The sequence below is a fragment of the Phacochoerus africanus genome, chromosome 9 (genome assembly GCF_016906955.1).
Source record: "Phacochoerus africanus isolate WHEZ1 chromosome 9, ROS_Pafr_v1, whole genome shotgun sequence".
Classification (NCBI taxonomy): Eukaryota; Metazoa; Chordata; class Mammalia; order Artiodactyla; family Suidae; genus Phacochoerus; species Phacochoerus africanus.
In genome coordinates this window covers 38,997,896-39,017,166 of record NC_062552.1, presented here as the reverse complement: position 1 = coordinate 39,017,166, position 19,271 = coordinate 38,997,896, and the positions used below count along the sequence as shown (strand labels likewise).

Here is a 19,271-nt window from a genome sequence, read left to right as displayed (position 1 = left end):
TTATAAATCTGTTCCTATCTTTTGCCTATTTTTCCAGTTGATTGTTGATGTTTTTATGTAGAATTGTGGGTGTTAAATATTTTTTTGTTTAATCATTCTTTTTTTACATGTTGCAAATATTTTCTCACAATCTATCATTTGTTTTTCAACTTGGACGATGATGTCTTTGTCCCATTAGAAAGTTTTACATGTTGAAGGTGTTTATCCTGGAAACAGACTTCTGGGAGACAAGGGATCTGAGCCAGACCTCCAGGTAAAGCCCTTTCCTTTGGCCTGTCTTATCCTTTTTTTGCTCCTGGTTCTCCATGCTGAACCCAGAGCTCTCTGCTCCAGTGTGTCCATGGAGCCTCCTTTTGGCCATGTTCTGAAACTGCTACGGCTTTATCTAATGGGATGAACCTGGCTAAAGAGATTAGCAAGATGTCTTGTGGATCCCACTTTTAATCTGCAGCCTTCAGGCTGTCTCTCCTTGGCTGGGAAGGGAACTGCAGAAACAACGCTGAGGACTGGCCCCTTCATGAGCTGTGACTCTGAGGTCCTGGTTCCCAGTCGCGTGAGTTAACGGGGGTCCCAGGCTGGGGGGGGGCGCAACATGGGCAGCCCCCAGAGCAGCTCCCTGCAGCTTGGGCCGCCTGCACCCTTTCCAAGGCCCTGAATCCTCAGCCTCCGGGCTCACCAAGGTCAGGAGTGGGTGCTGTGCTGTGGGAGGCTGCCCGGACTGCACTGCGCAAGCATGGCACTGCTGAAAGTCAAATTTGACCAGAAGAAGCGGGTCAAGTTGGCCCAAGGGCTTTGGCTCATGAACTGGCTTTCTGTGTTGGCTGGTATCATCATCTTCGGCTTAGGGCTGTTCCTAAAGATTGAACTCCGGAAGAGGAGCGATGTGATGGACAATTCCGAGAGCCACTTTGTGCCCAATTCCTTGATAGGGATGGGGGTGCTATCCTGTGTCTTCAACTCTCTGGCTGGCAAGATCTGCTATGATGCCCTGGACCCTGCCAAGTATGCCAAGTGGAAACCCTGGCTGAAGCCATACCTGGCCGTGTGTGTCCTCTTCAACGTCACCCTCTTCCTGGTGGCCCTCTGCTGCTTCCTCCTGCGGGGCTCCCTGGAGAGCACCCTGGCCCACGGGCTCAAGAACGGCATGAAGTTCTACCGGGACACAGACACCCCCGGCAGGTGTTTCATGAAGAGGACCATCGACATGCTGCAGATTGAGTTCAAATGCTGTGGCAACAATGGCTTTCGGGACTGGTTTGAGATCCAGTGGATCAGCAACCGCTATCTGGATTTTTCCTCCAAAGAAGTCAAAGAGTGAGTGGCCTCTGGTCCTGGGGTCAGAGTGATAAGGGGGCTCGGAACCTGAGCCTCTGGATCCCCTGGTCCAGTGCGGTTTCCTCCCCCTTGGGTGCTCTGTGTGCACAACTTACCCTGCGTGTGTGAGGGTGTGTTTGGTTGGACTATGTGGAATTGGTGCTGTTCTATCATCTTTGACCTAAAAAAACAGCAGCCTCATGTGGTTCAACCTGAAGTTTGGCTAAGACGGGAGGAAGGTGTCAAGCTATAGAAGCTGCTGGGGAGGGGATGGGGGGAGACCCAGCCAGGACTGTGTCTGCTTCACACAGGAGGGAGGGGGATTCACGGATCACATATACTGAGACCTGATCTGGCTGCTTGTCTTGCTCAAAGTGAATGGATTCAGGCCTGTAAGCATACATTTCTTGGTTAGTTCCTCTGTTTTCCAATTTCCAGCCCTTAGCATCCATTCTCAAAGTGTTTGTCCAGTAGAAAAGGCAGAAGATGGAACAGTCAGGGGGCCCGGGCTGTGGTTTATCTCTGTTGTTAATTAGATGGTAACCTTGGACGTGTCCTTTGACATCCTGGGTCTTTGCTTGCCTGTTTTTAAATGAAGACACCAGAATACATAACCTTGGAGGTCACCTCCTAGCTCTCTCTAGAGCCTGGCATACAAGTGCTCAATAAATGCCTGCTGGTGTTTACGACTTAAACCGTGATAGTGCAACTCAATAAAGTGTTTCTAAAGTGTTCTTGGCATGTGTAAAAATAAAATCATGAGGAGGGGTGAAGGAAGGTGTGAGTGAGAAAGAGACTCTCAGCTTGGAAGCTGACTCCACACCCCTCTTCCGAGAGACCCACCACTCTGGGCCTTGAGTTATTCTTCTGGGGAGAAGGCACCTGCCCTGAGCCAGCGGCTCTCCTGCACCGCTCCTTCCTGTCCATCTCTACCCGTTCCCAGGCTGAGGCTCTGAGGCTCAGGGTTCAGTTGTTCATCTAAGTGGTTTATCCTCTGAGTGAGGCTGGTGAGTGCAAAGGGGATGTGCCCTCCGGGCACGGGGCACACTGGCAGGGGGACCTGGTGGAAGCCCAGATGACACCCGCGAACCCCAGATGGCTAGCTTAGCTGTACCTCGGAGGCAAGGGAAGTCAGGTTGAAGGTCACTGCCTGGGATTTTATTTTCTCTGTGTGTGGGGATTACTGCTACAAATCCCTCGTCAAGGAGGCTTGGAAACCATGCCCTTTCTAGGGGACAGGTCCGCAGGGACAGGACCAAGTGGCATGATTTGTATAAGTTGCCCCAGGTGGGTGTGAAGCCAGAGGGGCAAGCAGAATTCCTGAGCGGGGAGGAGGCTGGGGAGTGGAAGCCGATGGCAGAACCAGCCTTTGTGATGGACGGGTAGGGGCTTCTTATCTTTTCCTTGGTCATTTTCCTTGATTGTCTTCTGTCCACAGTCAGTCCTTGGCGAGACTTACAAGATCTCCCTGTAATCCCTAAATCCCCTTTTGTCCCAGGGTGCAGCAGTGCTCCAGGTAGCTGCTCCATTCCCAGTGGTAGGTGTATCTAAAATTTCAGGTAAACATTAAACTTGATCAAAATTACCTCAATGCCCCAAACCAGCAACTATCTTTAACTCCATTGATTTGGAAAAATTTTTCTTTGCTATGCAAAAAAAAATATGGTGACAACGTTAAGAGAAACTGAGTGTCCCTATCTGAGCATGGTGCTTGATCGCTGGGGAAGCTGGCTCTTGGAGATTTTTCAGAGGAATCTTTAAGGGCAATGGCTGGTTCCCCAGACTGAGATCAGGAAGGAATAATTCAAGATTTTTACAAGACTTTGAGTAATTAAACATTTTTTTGTTTTGTTTTGCCTTTCTGGGGTCGCTCCCACGGCATATAGAGGTTCTCAGGCTAGGGGTTGAATCAGAGCTGTAGCCGCTGGCCTACGCCAGAGCCACAGCAACTCGGGATCCGAGCTGCGTCTGCAACCTACACCACAGCTCACGGCAACACCGGATCCTTAATCTGCTGAGTGAGGCCAGGGATGGAACCTGCATCCTCATGATTCTTAGTCCGATTCATTTCCACTGTGCCACGATGGGAACTCCTGGACATTTCATTTGAATGGAATCATCTAATATTTGTCCTCCGGGGTCTGGTTTCTCTGATTTAGCACAATGTTTGCAAAGTCTATCCACGCTGCAGCACATGTCAGCAATTCAGTCCCTCTCTGGTTTGAATAATATCCCACTGTATGGAGTGCCAGGTTGTAATTCTGCTCTTCGAAGTGAGGGTAAAGCACCACAGACTCTGTATTAGATGAGCATTTGTTCCCTGACGACTGAAACCCCCAATTACCCAGCTGGCTTTGGGCAGTGCCTCAGGTCCCCCTTCTTCCCATCTCTGACTTCTCATTCCTCCTTTCTCTGCAGAGGGACAGTGGAAGGTGTGGGCAGACATGCTGAGGCCTCCATGGGCACCTGTGGATGAGGATGGGCTTCCACCCTTCTGTGCCCGGGTCTCAGGAGGCCCCACAGAAACCAGAAATACCCATAGGCTCCCCATATACCAGGCACCTCCTTTACCTTCTCTCTCCCTCCCTAGCCTGGTGGTCCTGCAGTGGGGGAGGGGCGGGCTGTGGGGGATGGGGAGAGGGAAGGCCCTCAGAGGAGGAGCCAAGTCCAGAAATGTCCTTGCTTTCCTCAGTCAAGTTAGAGCGAGTTATCTGGACATAGATTTGTGGTTCTCAATCTCAGCTTCTTTAATTTTTTTTTTTTTTGCATTTTCAACTTTTATTAAGATTTCTAGGAGTTCCCATTGTGGCTCAGCGGAAATGAATCTGACTAGTATCCATGAGGACGCAGGTTCAATCCCTGGCCTCGCTTAGTAGGTTAAGGATCCAGCATTGCCACGAGCTGTAGGGTAAGTCGCAGACGGGGCTCAGATCCCGTGTTGCTGTGGCTGTGGTGTAGGTAGCAGCTGCAGCTCCGATTCAACCCCTAGCCTGGGAACCTCTATATGCAGAGGGTGCAGCCCTACAAAGATAGACAAACAAACAAGCAAACAAAGATTTCCAGCGTTCGCAAGTGTAGAGTCCCTGTGTACTCATCACCTAATTTTGACAAATGTACACATTCTGCTTTTCTTGTTCCATCAAACACCATCTAGATACCTTTCTTTTTCCATCCTCACACCCTTGCTCCACTAAACACCCCCCACCCCACCCCCACCCCCCACCCCCACATTGAGAAGCAAATCCAGGGCAATGTTTTCTCTTACCCCTAAATACTTTAGGAGGATTTTCTAATAAATTAAGAGGGTTATTTGTTTTTTGGCCTTTTTTGTTTAACATAAGCACAGGCTGTGGTTTTTTTTTTTTTTCTTTGGTCTTTTGTCTTTTTAGGGCCATACCTGAGGCATATGGAAGTTCCCAGGCGAGGGGGTCTAATCAGAGCTGTTGCTGCCGGCCTACACCACAGCTCACAGCAACGCCGGATCCTTAACCCACTGAGCGAGGCCAGAGAAGGCCAGGGATCGAACCTGCGTCGTCATGGATGCTAGTTGGATTTGTTTCCGCTGCACCACGATGGGAACTCCCATGAGCACAGTGTTAATCACAGCCATTAACATCACTGTCATTTACTCCCCAGTCTGTGTTCAATATCTCTGATTGTCTCAAGATGTCTTTGCAGTTGGTTTGTTCACATCAGGATCTAAACCACACCTTGCATTTGGTTGTTTGGTCTCCTAAGTCTCTTTTACTCAGAAGAGTTACCTTATTCATGTCCTGTGCATCTTGGTGGAAGTCAGCAATTTGTCCTGCAGAACTTCCCAAATTCTGGGGTTGGGCTACTGCAGCCAAGTGGTGTCATCTAATGTGTTCTTCTGTGTCCTATGTTCCCTGTAAACCAGTAGTTAGGGCTGAGGTGGGACTGGATTCAGCTTCAGTTTTGGCAAGAAAACCCCCTAGGGTGCTGCTGTGGGCACCTTATTGCCTCACACCAGAGGGGACATGAGGTCTTCAGCCAGTTTATAACTATTCCTTTGAAGTTTACTCCTGCTTTCAGGATGAACTGAGTTTTAGTGTCTTGGGGTGAGAGGCAGTGGATGAAGCTTAGAGGCCTTGGCATTGTCACTCTGAAGAACTGTCAGCCAGGAAGGCCTGGCCTGGGGTCCTCAGTCTGAGGGAGGAGCAGGTACCAAGCTCTCTCACTTTACTGTCCTTGCCATGGAACCAACAGGCTACGGCACTTGCTCCCTCTTCCTAAATAATTAATAGATATCTCAAGAATTCTGGACCTTGGCTAGGAGATTCTTGAGGGCAGGACTGTGTCTCCCCTCAGACTGGGGCTCCCTGAGGCAGGGCTGTGTCCCCTCCTTCTTATATCCTCCCTCACCACTTGAAGTTCTTTATATCCAGTGACTACTCAAAAAAAGAAACCAAAGAAATCCTAATACAGCACTTGCTGTATACCAGGTGCTCTATGTGTATTATCCCAATTAATCTCCCCCACACCCCATCAGACATTTATACTGTCATTTCTTGGGTGAGAAAACTAAGACTCACAGAAGTCAAGAGAGTTGTCACAGTTCCACAGGTGTCACTCAGCTGGCATTCCATTCCAGTTGGGGACTGACTATCAGTTACATTCATGGCTCCCTCCTCTCCTCTCCTTCATTTCCATATGGCTTTCCTTGTTGATTTATCAATTTACCTACTAAATCATGTTGGTTTTTCTAGGAAAATGCCGATGTGATGATTTTCCCAAGTCATACATAGCTTGGCTATGGGAGAGTGGGCTAGAACAAAGCCTTATCTCAATCAAGACCCTTACAAGCCTTGGTGAGCCCTGAGCAGAGATTTGCAGCCTGGGAAATACTCTGATATAAATAGCCAGCTCACCACCTAAGGAGCTCTCCTCTGCCTGGCTTTGTCTTAAGAGGGTGAGTGGAGCCTTAATCTGTGGTTGGAAACAGGGCAAGCATTAAGTAAAGAACAGTGCTTCTTGGGGAGAGGGAGGGCTAGTTCTGGAGATGTGGGACCCCAAAAGGTGACAGGCTGGGGGTCTGGGGAAACTCCAACATCAACCAAGCCAGGCCTGTCTTCCCATCCATGCTGACCAGGGCCCTGTCCTCAGGGAGCCCCAGTCTGAGGGGAGACACAGCCCCATCCTCAGGGAGCCCCAGTCTGAGGGGAGACACAGCCCTGCCTCAGGGAGCCCCAGTCTGAGGGGAGACACAGCCCTCGGCAAGTATTAGGCAGATCTGTAGGCTTACCCCAGCTTAGGGACAATGGGATTACATAGGAGAGTTGACGGTGGACAAGGAAGGGCTCCTGGGACAGGAACAGGGGAGAGAACTCATGCTTTCCCAGGAAGTTTAGTTCAAAAAGCCAACTGGCAGGAAGGACCTAGAGACTCTGGGGAAACTCTGAGGAGTGGGCAACTGCTGTGGGCTGGTCTTCCACATCCTGTGGGGCTTCAGCTGAGGCCCTGCCCTGCTCTGGGCCCCACTTTTTCCTCCACAGAACAGTTTGGTGGGTTGTAGGGTCCCCTGTCTCCCGAAGATGTCCCTAAGTGGGGAGGAGCCACTTCTCCCAGGCCTGTGTCAAGTGCAGTCCTCCGACTGCCTGACTGAAACCTCCCCACAGCCCCGCCTCATGAGACAAGTCCAGAGAGTGAAGCCCCACAGCTCAGACGGAGGCTTGGGACTCAAAGGCCGGCCCTCTCGGCTCTACCCACTTCTCTCCACAGGGACACTGGGAATGGCCCAGTGGGACATTGTGCAGGTGAGAGCCGGGTCCAGGGCAGCCTGCAGGTCAGGAAGAAGGACAATGAAGAGGATTTCTGTTTGGAGACCAGGCCCTCCGGGGTTGGTCTTGGGGGTGGGAGACCAACTGCTCAGTCCTGTGAGGGCTGCTGGCCCCTCAGGAGCGGATGCCCTGCCGAAGGCCTCCTGCTCCAGTCCCCCTACCAGGACACCCAGGACCCCCCCAGCCAGCTGAGCCGGTGCTGCACGGGGGCTGCGCAGGGAGGGCTGCTCCCACCACCCTCACGGTGCAGCTGAACTTCTGCAGTGGCCACTTCTGCCCCTGAACAAACGTGTCACAGCCCCTGCCTCCGGCCGGCAGTGAACTCTGTCCTTGCAGACACGGTCAGAGAAGGTGCTCGCAGCTTCGCCACCATTGGCAGAGCCTGAGCCACCCACGCACATGTGACTGTGCCCCAGCAGTGTCATGTGGCCTGGTGCCCTGTCACAGCCACTCCCCGGGGCACACAGAGCTCACGCTGAAGCGCAGGCTCTTGTTCTGCCTCCACATCCCAGCCCAGGCCAGGCGTCCATGTTCCTTGTGTGCTCCCTACGTACCGGGCACTCTTCTGGGCCTTTTTACGTGGATCCCTTCATGTGATCTTCAAGGCAACTCCATTTTACAGATGAGTACGCCGAGGCCTGGCGAGAGGAAGGAACTTGCCCAGAGCGATGAATGAACCTGGAGTAAACGAAGGCTGTCCTCCTCTTCCCTGGTCCTGGCTCTGGACCACTTGCGTGTCCAGGGTCATCTGTTCTTTGGGCAGTGGATCCTGTCCGTGAAGCAGCGGTCAGACACTGGAGAGCCTGTGATATGGTCGTCATAATGCAGACAAGGATGGTTCAGGAACCAAGGAGGCCACAATGTGCAGAGCCTTCCCTGGGTCTTAATTATACTGATGAGCAGACAGTTCACTGAAAAGGAACCACAAATGGATCTTAACCAAAAGATACTCAATTTCACTCATAATGAGAAAAATGGAAATTAGAACAATGTTGAGATACTCTTTTTCATCTATCAGGTTGGCAGACATCAATAACAGGACCTGTGTGGACCTGGTTGTGAGGGGCAGGCTCCTGTGAGTGGGTGGTGGGGGTGTGAGTGTATAATCCTCAAGGGGAGAACTACGGCAGGGCTCTGGCTCTGGTGCAGTCACAGATGGACCCTCTGATGCAGGGATGACTCTTCTAGGAATTTACCCTCTAGATAGTCTCCCAATATGCAAAACGACCCATGTCCGGTTTGTACGAACAGGAGACTGGGAAAACCCCAAGCATCCATCAGTAGGGAACTGGAAAACACCCCCAAAGGCCATCTGACAATGGGGAGGAGTTCCCGTTGTGGCTCAGTGGCTTAAGGACCTGACAGAGTGTCCATGAGGATGAAGGTTCGATTCCCTGGCTTCGCTCAGGTGGGTTAAGGATCTGGCATTGTCGTGAGCTGTGGTATAGGTAGGTTGCAGACACGGCTCAGCTCCAGTGTTGCTGTGGCTGTGACATAGGCCTCAACTGCAGCTTGGATTCGACCCCTAGCCTGGGAGCCTCCATATGCCACAAGTGTGGCTGTAGAAAGCAAAACAAAAAACAACGTGGATACCAGGCACATCATTAAACCCTGGGGAACATTCCCCATTGACAGATACAAAAAGATCTCTACACTATTGCTAAGGGAAAAAAGGATTGCAAGATGGTGTATATTTTGCTATCATTTGGGTAAACAAACAAACAAAACAGGAAGAATAAGAACTTTGCAGAATCTGAGTTTGCTTGTCCATACACAAGGTCTCTGTGGAAGGACAGACAGAGCTGGCCACTGTGCAGGGATCTGGAGGCCAAGGGACAAGAAGGGAGACATTTTTTCTTCAAAAAATTTTTTATTATAGTTGGTTTATGATGTTCTATCAGTTTCTGCTGTACAGCAAAGTGACCCATTTATACATACACACATATATATACACACACACACACGTATGTTTTTTTAAATTCTTTTTCTCATTATTATCTTCTATCATGTTCTGTCACAGTGATTGGGAGTAAGCTAATGCTGTATAGTTCCCTGTGCTGCACAGGGAGAGACATTTTTGTATTGAGATTTTATTTAGAATCTAAACTAGACATCTTTTTTTAGAGTGTAATTATTTCAATGAACATCGTTGAAAACAATTTCTACTTTAGACAATTACATGCTTCCTACTCCTATGCTGTAAAATTCTGTTGCTATTATGTAATACGTTGTTCCTGTGCAGGCAACTTAAAAAAACCTTTTTTACTCAGGATAAAATGCACACAGTCAAATGTGCAGATCTTAACTGTGTAGCTTCATGAATTTTGACACATAGTCTCCTGGGTAACCACACTCAGGTCAGGTAGGACATAACCCAGCTCGCCTGATGGAGAGGGGCCAACCTTTTACTGTAAAGGTGTCTGCCCCTTTTGAATTCAATTTTTTTTTTAGGGCTGCTCCTGTGGCATATGGAAGTTTCCAGGTTACAGGTCTAATCGGAGCTGCAGTGGCCAGCTTTCACCACAGCTACAGCAACGCAGGATCCAAGCCGTATTCTACGACCCACACCACAGCTCACGGCAATGCTGGATCGTTAACCCACTGAGCAGGGCCAGGGATTGAACCCTCAACCTCATGGATACTAGTTCATTTCCACTGAGCCACAACGGGAACTCCCCTTTTTGAATTCTGAACCCACACATGGATGTATGATGCGCTCTAACCAAATATATGCATAAATAGAGAAATGCAAAAGTTGTGCAGGCTGCATCCTTTAGGTGAGTAAGAAGCCCCCATCTGGCTGGGGACAGAGCTCAGTGTGGATGGCAAGCAAGTTGTGGGCAGACTCGTCCCTGCCTTTGCGAAGGCCCAGGGCCAGAGTGGGCCTTCTGGAAATGACTGTTGACCTGAACTATCTGGACAGAGGGGGCCTCGGGCCCCTGTGACCTGTAAGGGAGAGATGAGGTTGGAGAGAGGGCTGGGGGTAAATCTGATCGTCACGAATGCCACGCAGAGCCTCGTCTCAGTCTCCTCCTGATCGGAAGGTCCACAGAATTCTTGTAGGATTATTTTGCTGAATCTACATTGCTACACAAGAGACAGGATATGCATGTTCCCTATTTCCTTGCTTCTTGGTTTATCATCTGTCCCAATCCTCTAAACATAAGCTCCAGGAAGCCTGGGGCATTGGCTCTCTAGGGTCACTGGTATCTTTAGCAACTAGAACACCAACCGGTGCATAGTCAGTGCAGAGCAAGCATTTCTTGAGAGAGAGCAAATGAATGAACGGGGGTAGGAGGTGGGGGGTAGGAGAGCTGGCATCTGGTGAGAAGTCTGGGAAGCTGATCACAAGCTGCCTGTTTCTCCTCCAGTCGCATCAAGAGCAACGTGGACGGGCGGTACCTGGTGGATGGTGTCCCCTTCAGCTGCTGCAACCCCAACTCGCCACGGCCCTGCATCCAGTACCAGCTCACCAACAACTCGGCACACTACAGCTATGACCACCAGACGGAGGAGCTCAACCTGTGGGTGCGAGGCTGCAGGGCTGCCCTGCTGAGCTACTACAGCAACCTCATGAACACTGTGGGTGCTGTGACGCTGCTCGTCTGGCTCTTGGAGGTAGGCCCCGGCCAACAGGGGCAGGGTGAGAGGGAGCCACCGGTCCCACTGGGACTTGACGGGGTGGAGCTGGGCCTGGGTCTCCCTCCTTGGAACTAGCCCTCTGACTGCCATGGGGCAGGCAGGCCTAGGCTTGAACACCAGAACTTCCACTTTTTTGTCTGTTTCTATCCTACCACTTAAAAAAAAAAAAAAAAAAAGATTTCATTAGGTTGAAATTCACAGCACATAATCATTTTAAAGAGAACAGTTTGGTGGCCTTTAGTGCATTCACAGTCTTGCGTGACCACCACCCCTATCTTGTTAAAAAAAATTCCATCGCCCCCTCACATCAAGTAAGCAGTCAGTCCCCCTGTTCTCTTCCTCTTAAGCCCCTGGTGACCACCAATCTGTCTTCTGTCCTTGTGGGTTTATCTATCCTGGACATTTCATATAAATGGAGCCATATAACATGTGACCTTTTGTGTTTGGCTTCTTTCACTTTGTATGTTTTGTTTTGTTTTTGTTTTCGTTTGCTTTTTAGGGCTGCACCCACCGCATATGGAAGTTCCTGGGCTAGAAGTCGAATCGGAGCTACAGCTGCCAGCCTACGCACAGCCAGAGCAACATAAGATCTGAGCCGCGTCTGAGACCTACACCACAGTTTACAGCAACGCCAGATCCTTGGCTAACTGAGCGGGGCCAGGGATTGAACCTGCATCCTCATGGATCCTAGTGGGGTTCATTACTGCTGAGCCCGATGGGAACTCCCACTTTGCATATTTTAGAGGTTCATCCTGTGTCTCTATCTTTTCAGTCTGAGGTCTCAGAAAGCTATTTAACCTCTCTGTTACAGGGGGCTGCCGGCACTTGGCTTTGGGACAGCAGGGTGGCAGCAGGAGATGATCGGTACATTGGGCTGCTTCAGAAAATGTGTGTTTCTCTTGAGATTCTGGTAGCAATTTACCTGTAATTCCAATTATTTGTAGGGTCATCTTCTCTCATTTGTAAGGCTTAAGTCTCTCTGCAGCTCCAGGGCTTGGACTGCAGCAAGCCCTCATTCATTCATTTATTGAAGAGATCATTCTCCACCCCCTACTGAGTGCCAGGCGCTGTCCTGGGTGCTGACTGAGAACACATGTCAGTGAGGGGTACATCAACATGACATAGAGGGGGATTTATGGGCTCCTGCTTTGAGCTGACAGCAGGAAACCCAAACTCCAAAATCTGAACAAATAAAACATCAGGTGGGGAAACTTTCCCCATCAGAGAAGATTCACTGAAAGTTTCCTTTAAGTAAGTGCTTTAGTGCTGTGGAAACTCACATGTAGCTGTGCCCTTGGCTGAGAGACACCACTTCTGACACATCACCCCACAGGGACTGTACTGGCTGTGGTGAGAGGTGGGGAGAGGAGGGAGGCCTAGTTTTAACATTGAGGTAAACACAAGCGTATTCATGACAGCTTATTAGTTATTGATTCCTTGAGGCAGAGTCTTGGGAATGAGTGTGTAGAATGAGGAGAGAGGCTTATTGCTAGAAGGTTCAAAGGCCACGTCCCTTGAACACACATGAAAAGAGGACTGAAAGGATAACAAGACGGTGGGAAAATGGGGTTCCATTGGCTGCCTCTCAGTTTACCCAGCTTTCCAGGAATCTAGTGACTGCTTAAGATGAGGACCAGTTCACTGGGAACAGAGAGTTTGAATGCTCCTGACTTTTACTTGAGGCCTTCAGTGGGCAGAGCTCTGTGATGGGCACAAGGGTGGCTGAGGGAATTATAGGATTCTGCCCTGAGTCTCGTCCTTCTGGGCTTCACAATCCAGTGAGCAGATGACATCTGACTTATGAACCAAAGGGAGTACGATTACCAAGTGTGACATTCTTAGTGCAGCAGGGGGCCTCCTTCAGGAAAGCAGGAGGGAATCGGGAGTGGGTGCATACACACCAGGAGGACTTCCTGGAGGAGGTGAGTTTTTCCACTGTGAAAATAGTTTATTAAACTTTCAATTGACAATATCAATAACCAATACTTAAAACTATTAGTTACTACGGTCATCTACAACTGTGATTATAAAATGCTCCCAGAGTATTCACTCAACAGATATTTACTGAGGCTGTACCACCACTGAGTGCTGTTCTAGAGGCTGGGACAGTGGGTGAACAAGATGCATCAGGGCCATGCTTGCCCTCAAGGGGTCAGCATTTTCCATTAGTAGGCCAAACTTTCACAGAGTTTGCTGTATCATAAAGGGAGAAGAGTACGACAGCAAATCAGGAATTCATATAGAAACAAGTGGCTAACACAATACATGATTAGAAAAGTGAAAACAGATACTTACCAGGCTGACTAATAACCAAGGACAGCTGACACTCCTGTTCATCTTTGCTATGCACCAGGTACCATGCTCTACACATATTGAAGCATCTCGGCACATCCGTGAAGCAGGTGGTATTTCCTCTGAAAATCAGCAAATCAGATGAGTAAACTGAGGTCTCCTGGTCACCTGGTTGGTTAAGTGCCAGGGTTGGGGTTTGAACCCAGGCATTTTGGCACCAGAGTCTGCTGCTGTGACTATCAGTGACCAAATCTAAACAAATTACCTGCTCATCCTCACATTAACTAAAATAACAGAAGTAGAAGGAAACCACGTATCATATTCTTTGCAGAAAAGGAGGTGGATTTTCATTGTTTATTTATTCATTTATTTAATTATTTGTCTTTTTAGGGCCACACCCATGGGATATGGAATTTCCCAGGCTAGGGATCAAATTGCAGTTATAGCTGTCAGTCTCCATCACAGCCATGTAACACAGGATCTGAGCTGCGTCTGCAACCTACGCCACAGTTCACGGCATCACCGGATCCCCGATCCAATAAGTGAGGCCAAGGATCAAATCTGCATCCTCATGAATACTAGTCAGATTTATTTCCGTTGCGCCACAACGGGAACTCCTTCATTTTTTATTGTAAAATTTTTTGGCTGCACCCCTAACATGTGGAAATTACCGGTCCAGGGATCAAACTCATGCCACAGCAGTGATCCAAGCCACAGCCGTGACAACATCACATCCTTAACCTGTCATGCCACCAGGAAATTCCTAGAGGTGATTTTTTTCTTTTTTGGCCGCATCCACAAGCATGTGGAATTGACCCAAACTGCTACAGTTAAAACACTGGATCCTTAACCCGCTGAGCCACAAGAGAACTCTATGGAGGTGACTTTTTTTTTTTTTTGGCCTTTTCTAGGGCCGCACCCTCGGCATATGGAAGTTCCCAGGCTAGGGGTCTATTGGGAGCTGTAGCCGCTGGCCTACGCCAGAGCCACAGCAACGCCAGATCAGAGCCATGTCTGTGACCTACACCACAGCTCACAGCAACACCGGATCCTTAACCCACTGAGCAAGGCCAGGGATCGAACCCGCAACCTCATGGTTCCTAGTCGGATTCGTTAACCACTGCGCCATGATGGGAACTCCCTGGAGGTGACTTTTTAATTCTATCCAGCAAATAGTTACTGAGTACCCAATATGTGCCAAGCAACATGCTAGGCATGAGGTGGGGGTGGGCACAGAGAGAAGGAGCCCAGGATTTATGCCCTCAGGCTGGGGGAGACCTGGGGGGAAGAGGGAGGGTGAATAAGCCCTCCACCAGGGCTGAGGCTGAACTGACTGGTGAACGTAGAGGAGAACACTGTTCTAGGCAGAGAAATAGCAAGTGGTGGAACTGGAGAGGAGAAAGGTCAGGTGTGGGCAGGATCCAGAGAAGCCGGGGGTGGGGGGGGGCGGGGGGCTGGAAAGGGAGGTGAGGGGGTCTGAGATGAGGCTGGAGGAGAGGCAGGTATCTGGAGCTTCCTAGCTGGCTGAGGTGAGCAGGCCCTCGTCAACCCAGTGCCAACAGGGTCTCGTTGGAAGGTCTCCAGGGATGAGTGGGCTGGCAGCCCCACTGTTTCCGGGTGCCCCCGACCCGGATATTTCCCCAGGTCTCCTCTAAGTCTCCTTTCCCCTCCCCAGGTGACCATCACCATCGGGCTGCGGTACCTGCACACGGCACTGGAAGGCGTGTCCAACCCCGAAGACCCCGAGTGTGAGAGCGAGGGCTGGCTTCTGGAGAAGAGCGTGCCGGAGACCTGGAAGGCCTTCCTGGAGAGCGTGAAGAAGCTGGGCAAGGGCAACCAGGTGGAAGCCGAGGGCGGGGATGCAGGCCAGGCGTCAGAGGCTGGCTGACGGCCCCAGGTCCTCCCCTCTGGACGCTGAGTAGTGGACTCCAGGAAATGCGGATACCCCCTCGCCCAACCTGAATCTCCCAAGGAGGGCGGCCCGCCTCACAGAGACCCTTCTGGATGGTGGGACTTAAAATTGGGTCCGGTCCCTAAAAACTTCTGTTGAACGGCTGTCTCAAAATGTGAGTGACTGAGCCCCGCTCAGGCCCACTGCCCCAGGACACACCCTCACGGTGGACGTCGGGGGCCTCTTGGCAGGTGACTCTTCATGGCACAGGAATTCGGTTCCAGCCTGAGGCTCCTGGCCACACTTCAGCGTTGCTCCCCTTTAAAGAGCTGGCCGTCATGATTAGCTCCAAGTTGCTTCATTCTATGTCCAAAGTGTCACTTGGTGCATAAGCACAGGAGTCTGAAAAATGTATTGGCCGTGCTGTCATTTTTTTTCAAATGCCAAGATTGACAGGTCAGCCATTTTATTTGTGTGGTTACAGAAGGTGGGGGACAGTGAACAGTTTTCTAAGAGTAGGGGTCTCTCCAGAGCAGTGACAACTCAAAAGGGGAATTCTCAATCCTGAGGCAAGAGAATTAAAGAAAGGGGATTATTTCCTCCAGCAACACCACAGCTTTTGTGACCTTCACAAGCCCTCGGTCACCAGCCAGGAGTGAGCTATGGGCTGAGGGAGGCAGGTGGTTGGCTTGTTCCAGCTGAAGTGCTGGGTGACCTCCTTCGGCTTGTCTGTGGAAGCACTGGCTTAGATGGCTGCCCTTCTGTGGAAAAAGAGCAGCAGTCAGACAAGAGTCCACCCTTTGGAGACCAGCCCCTGAGGACAACACTACCTACAGTGGAGGGCAGAGTCCTCTGCGAGTGTCATCCTGCTTCTTTCCCCAGATACCTATCCTGCAAAGTGATTATTTCCCGAATACTTCTGCATTACAGAGTCTTTGAGACAGCTCATCTTCCCACGCTAGCAACTGTGAGAGAAGTTTTCCCTTCCCTCCGGAAAGAGAGAAAAAGGAAGATTTTAGGGGAAAGAGAGAAAAAGGAAGATTTTAGGGGAAAGAGAATGATTTCATTGCTGTGCTCAGATGTTTCAGTGTGGAGGAAACAAGACTTCTGGTGCTGCCTGGGGGGTGTTCTGGGGCTCTAACTCTCCCAGGCTTAAGACCAGATCAAAGATGTTTGGACATTCTGTCCAACTTTGGGCCCAGGTTTAATTCAACTAGAGTGTGGAGACCAAGGGATGAGTCACATGGACGATGCTGAGGGAGTTGGCTCCTCTGACCAGGATCCCAGAGGTTTCCCCACTTGGGAGCACTGTGAACCATCGAGGAAATGCCACTCTAGGCCCACATGCGTAACGATGCTGTTGACAGCTGTACGATAGACATTAAAAACTATATTGTATGAAAATAGCCCTTGTTAAATGCCTGTCTTAAGTGTATGTGCTACATGTATGGATCACAGGATCCCTGATTCTTGCTAATATTTATTAACAAAAGCAAACCTGACACTGAAAGGAAGTACTCTTAACGATCAGGATGTCACCTCTCTCCCTCTTGCTCTCTTACCTGCAAGAATGGGGACCATCAGGCAACCCAAATCATCTCGGAGTTCCTGTCGTGGCTCAGCAGAAACGAATCTGACTAGTATTCATGAGGATGCAGGTTCGATCCCTGGCCTCGCTCAGTGGGTTAAGGATCCAGCGTTGCTGTGAGCTGTGGTATAGGCCAGCAGCAGAGGCTCCGGTTTGACGCCTAGCCTGGGAACTTCCATGTGCTGTGGGTGTGGCCCTAAACACACACACACACACACACACACACACATTCCAGCATTTACCAGTTTGGATCAGAGCTGATGTTGGTTGACAGCAGATGGTGTTGGGGCCTGGAGCTGGTGTACTGAATTAAGAACATGCAGATTACATCCTGCTGCATGAGGGGACACAAGCCATCCATAGGGTTAGTGGGGAGCTCCCTCAGTATCCCAGCTCCTGCTCTGGGGAAGCAACAACCCTGGAGTTGCTTGGATTGAAGGCACAGTTTTTTTTTTTTTTTTTTGGTCTTTGCCATTTCTTGGGCCACTCCCACGGCATATGGAGGTTCCCAGGCTAGGGGTCTAATTGGAGTTGTTGCTGCCAGCCTATGCCAGAGCCACAGCAACTCGGGATCTGAGCCGCGTCTGTGACCTACACCACAGCTCACGGCAACACCGGATCCTTAACCCACTGAGCAAGGCCAGGGATCGAACCCTCAACCTCATGGTTCCTAGTCGGATTCGTTAACCACTGCGCCACGACGGGAACTCCTGAAGGCACAGTTTGAGTGCATCCACACAACAGGAGTAGATTCACAAGGTCTATTACAGATCCCAGAACAGAAGGGGGTGTGGTGTAGTGAGCCAGTGGAAGGGCAGTCCTCCATCCCAGAGCAGGAGACAGAGCAGAGGAGCAAGCACCAATTACTTATGAGGTGGTTGGGGCTGGTTCCATTCTAAGTGGTTAATTAATTATTTATTGTCATTTCAGAGCCACACTCATGGCATATGGAAGTTCCCTGGCTAGGGGTGGAATTGGAGCTGCAGCTGCCAGCCTACCTTAACGCATTGAGCGAGGCCAGGGATTTGAACCTGCATCTTCATGGATACTAGTCAGATTCATTTCCACTGAGCTACAGTGGGATCTCCCTAAGCTGTCATTTTAAAAGTTGCCCTGGGAAAAGCAAAGCAGGCATTCTCAGAGAGCAGGAATCCTATTCTCAGGTTCTCATCACAATCTCCTAAGCAGGGTTGTCACATTGTAAAATGCTCAGGAAGCAACTCACAATAGCTGTTGTCTTATCACACAGACTTAGGGTGAGCTGCATCCTAATAGTCTTCTCAGGGACCCAGATGGTTGCCAGAGAAAATTGGCCCATTTTGTTGGGTCATCTATCAGTGCTCAATAAGACTGATAGTAGGTCCTTCCTGTGTCTAATATTGGTCTTTCCTTGGGCCAGTGTAAATTCATTTCTCCCAAAGGAACTCACCTACCTTTTCAAGACCTGCCAGCGGAGCCCTGGGGGAAGGGTGAGAGGTAAAGATAGTGCCTTAGGGCTGCATATGGAAGTTCCTGGGCCAGGGATTGCATCTGAGCTGTAGCTGCAGCAACACCGGATCCTTTAACCCACTGCTCTGGGCCAGGGATCGAACTTAGGCCTCCATAGTGACCTGAGCTGCTGCACTTGGATTTTCAACACACTGTGCCCCAGCGGGAATTCCAGGACTTTAATTTTTAAGTTACTCCATAGTGAGGGAGTAGTAATAGCTATTTATTCTGAACATTTAGGAAGATAGCTGCCCTAGAATCTGTGGCCTCAGCTCAAGGACCCATAGCCTCCTGCAACATCTTCAAGCCCAGGACTGAGCCACCAGCCAATAAACCCTGAGTAACCTCAATTCGGGTTAATGAGATTAGGCGCTTGCTCTGCACGCTCTCCTGCCCGTCCTCTTCTGGGCACCTGTTTGGTCAGCAGGTTTGCAGCTTAGCCAGGGCGGGTGGGGAGGGAACCACAACATTTAGGGGCTCTGACCTGCTACTTAAGATTTAAAAAAATGGCTTCCAACAAAAATGGCCAGTGAGCAGCACTGCATGTTAAGGACTAGGAATGTGAGGGACTTACACAGAAGTTCAAGGGGAGAGTGGATGACTTCCCGGTGGATGACTTCTCAGAGGATATGAGATTGGCTGGAAGGAGGAAATATGTGACCCGAACTCCTATGACGTTATAGCTTGTCCTCCAAATCAGAGATGTGTATATGCAGCAAAGTGGAAGAGAATGTGGTGCAGAGTGGATTAAGATATGAGACAACTCCTATTTACCTGAGGGGAATGTCTGTCATAGCTTTATTCATCATCACCAAAAATCACCCAAATGTCCTTTACCTGGTGACCACGTAATCATCTGCACAGTGGAACATGACTCAGCAACCAAAAGGAACATGAGGGCTCTCAAATGCATCAGTCTTCTTAGAGAGAAGCCAGACTGAAAATGCTACATACATGATATATTTATGTAACATTCTGGAAGAGGCAAGACAAAGGGATAGAAAAAGATTAGTGGTTGTTGGGGGTCAGGATGGGAGAAGAAGGTACCCACAAACTTCTTGGGATGATGGAAGTGTTCTATTATTGAGTGTGGTACTTGTTAAAACAACTGTATGCATGTGTCCAAATGCATAAAACAACTCACTAGAAGGGGTGAATTTTACCATTTGGAAAATAAACCTCAGTAAACCTGACTTAAAAAAATGAGAGGAGCAAAGCGAGGAGAGGCTTCAAGAGTCTTGGAACTGATGACATTAGG

The 19,271-nt window shown here is 49.8% G+C and overlaps 1 protein-coding gene across 1 annotated transcript; it reads left to right on the top strand.

Annotated features, from left to right (window-relative positions):
• The first annotated feature begins 474 nt into the window (after positions 1-474).
• On the top strand, positions 475-16,343 carry PRPH2 (peripherin 2). The gene is made up of 3 exons (XM_047795774.1): positions 475-1,314; positions 10,484-10,730; positions 14,722-16,343. The coding sequence occupies exons 1-3, from the start codon at positions 734-736 to the stop codon at positions 14,932-14,934; spliced, it is 1,041 nt and encodes a 346-aa protein (XP_047651730.1). The 5' UTR covers positions 475-733; the 3' UTR covers positions 14,935-16,343.
• Positions 16,344-19,271: the final 2,928 nt, after the last annotated feature.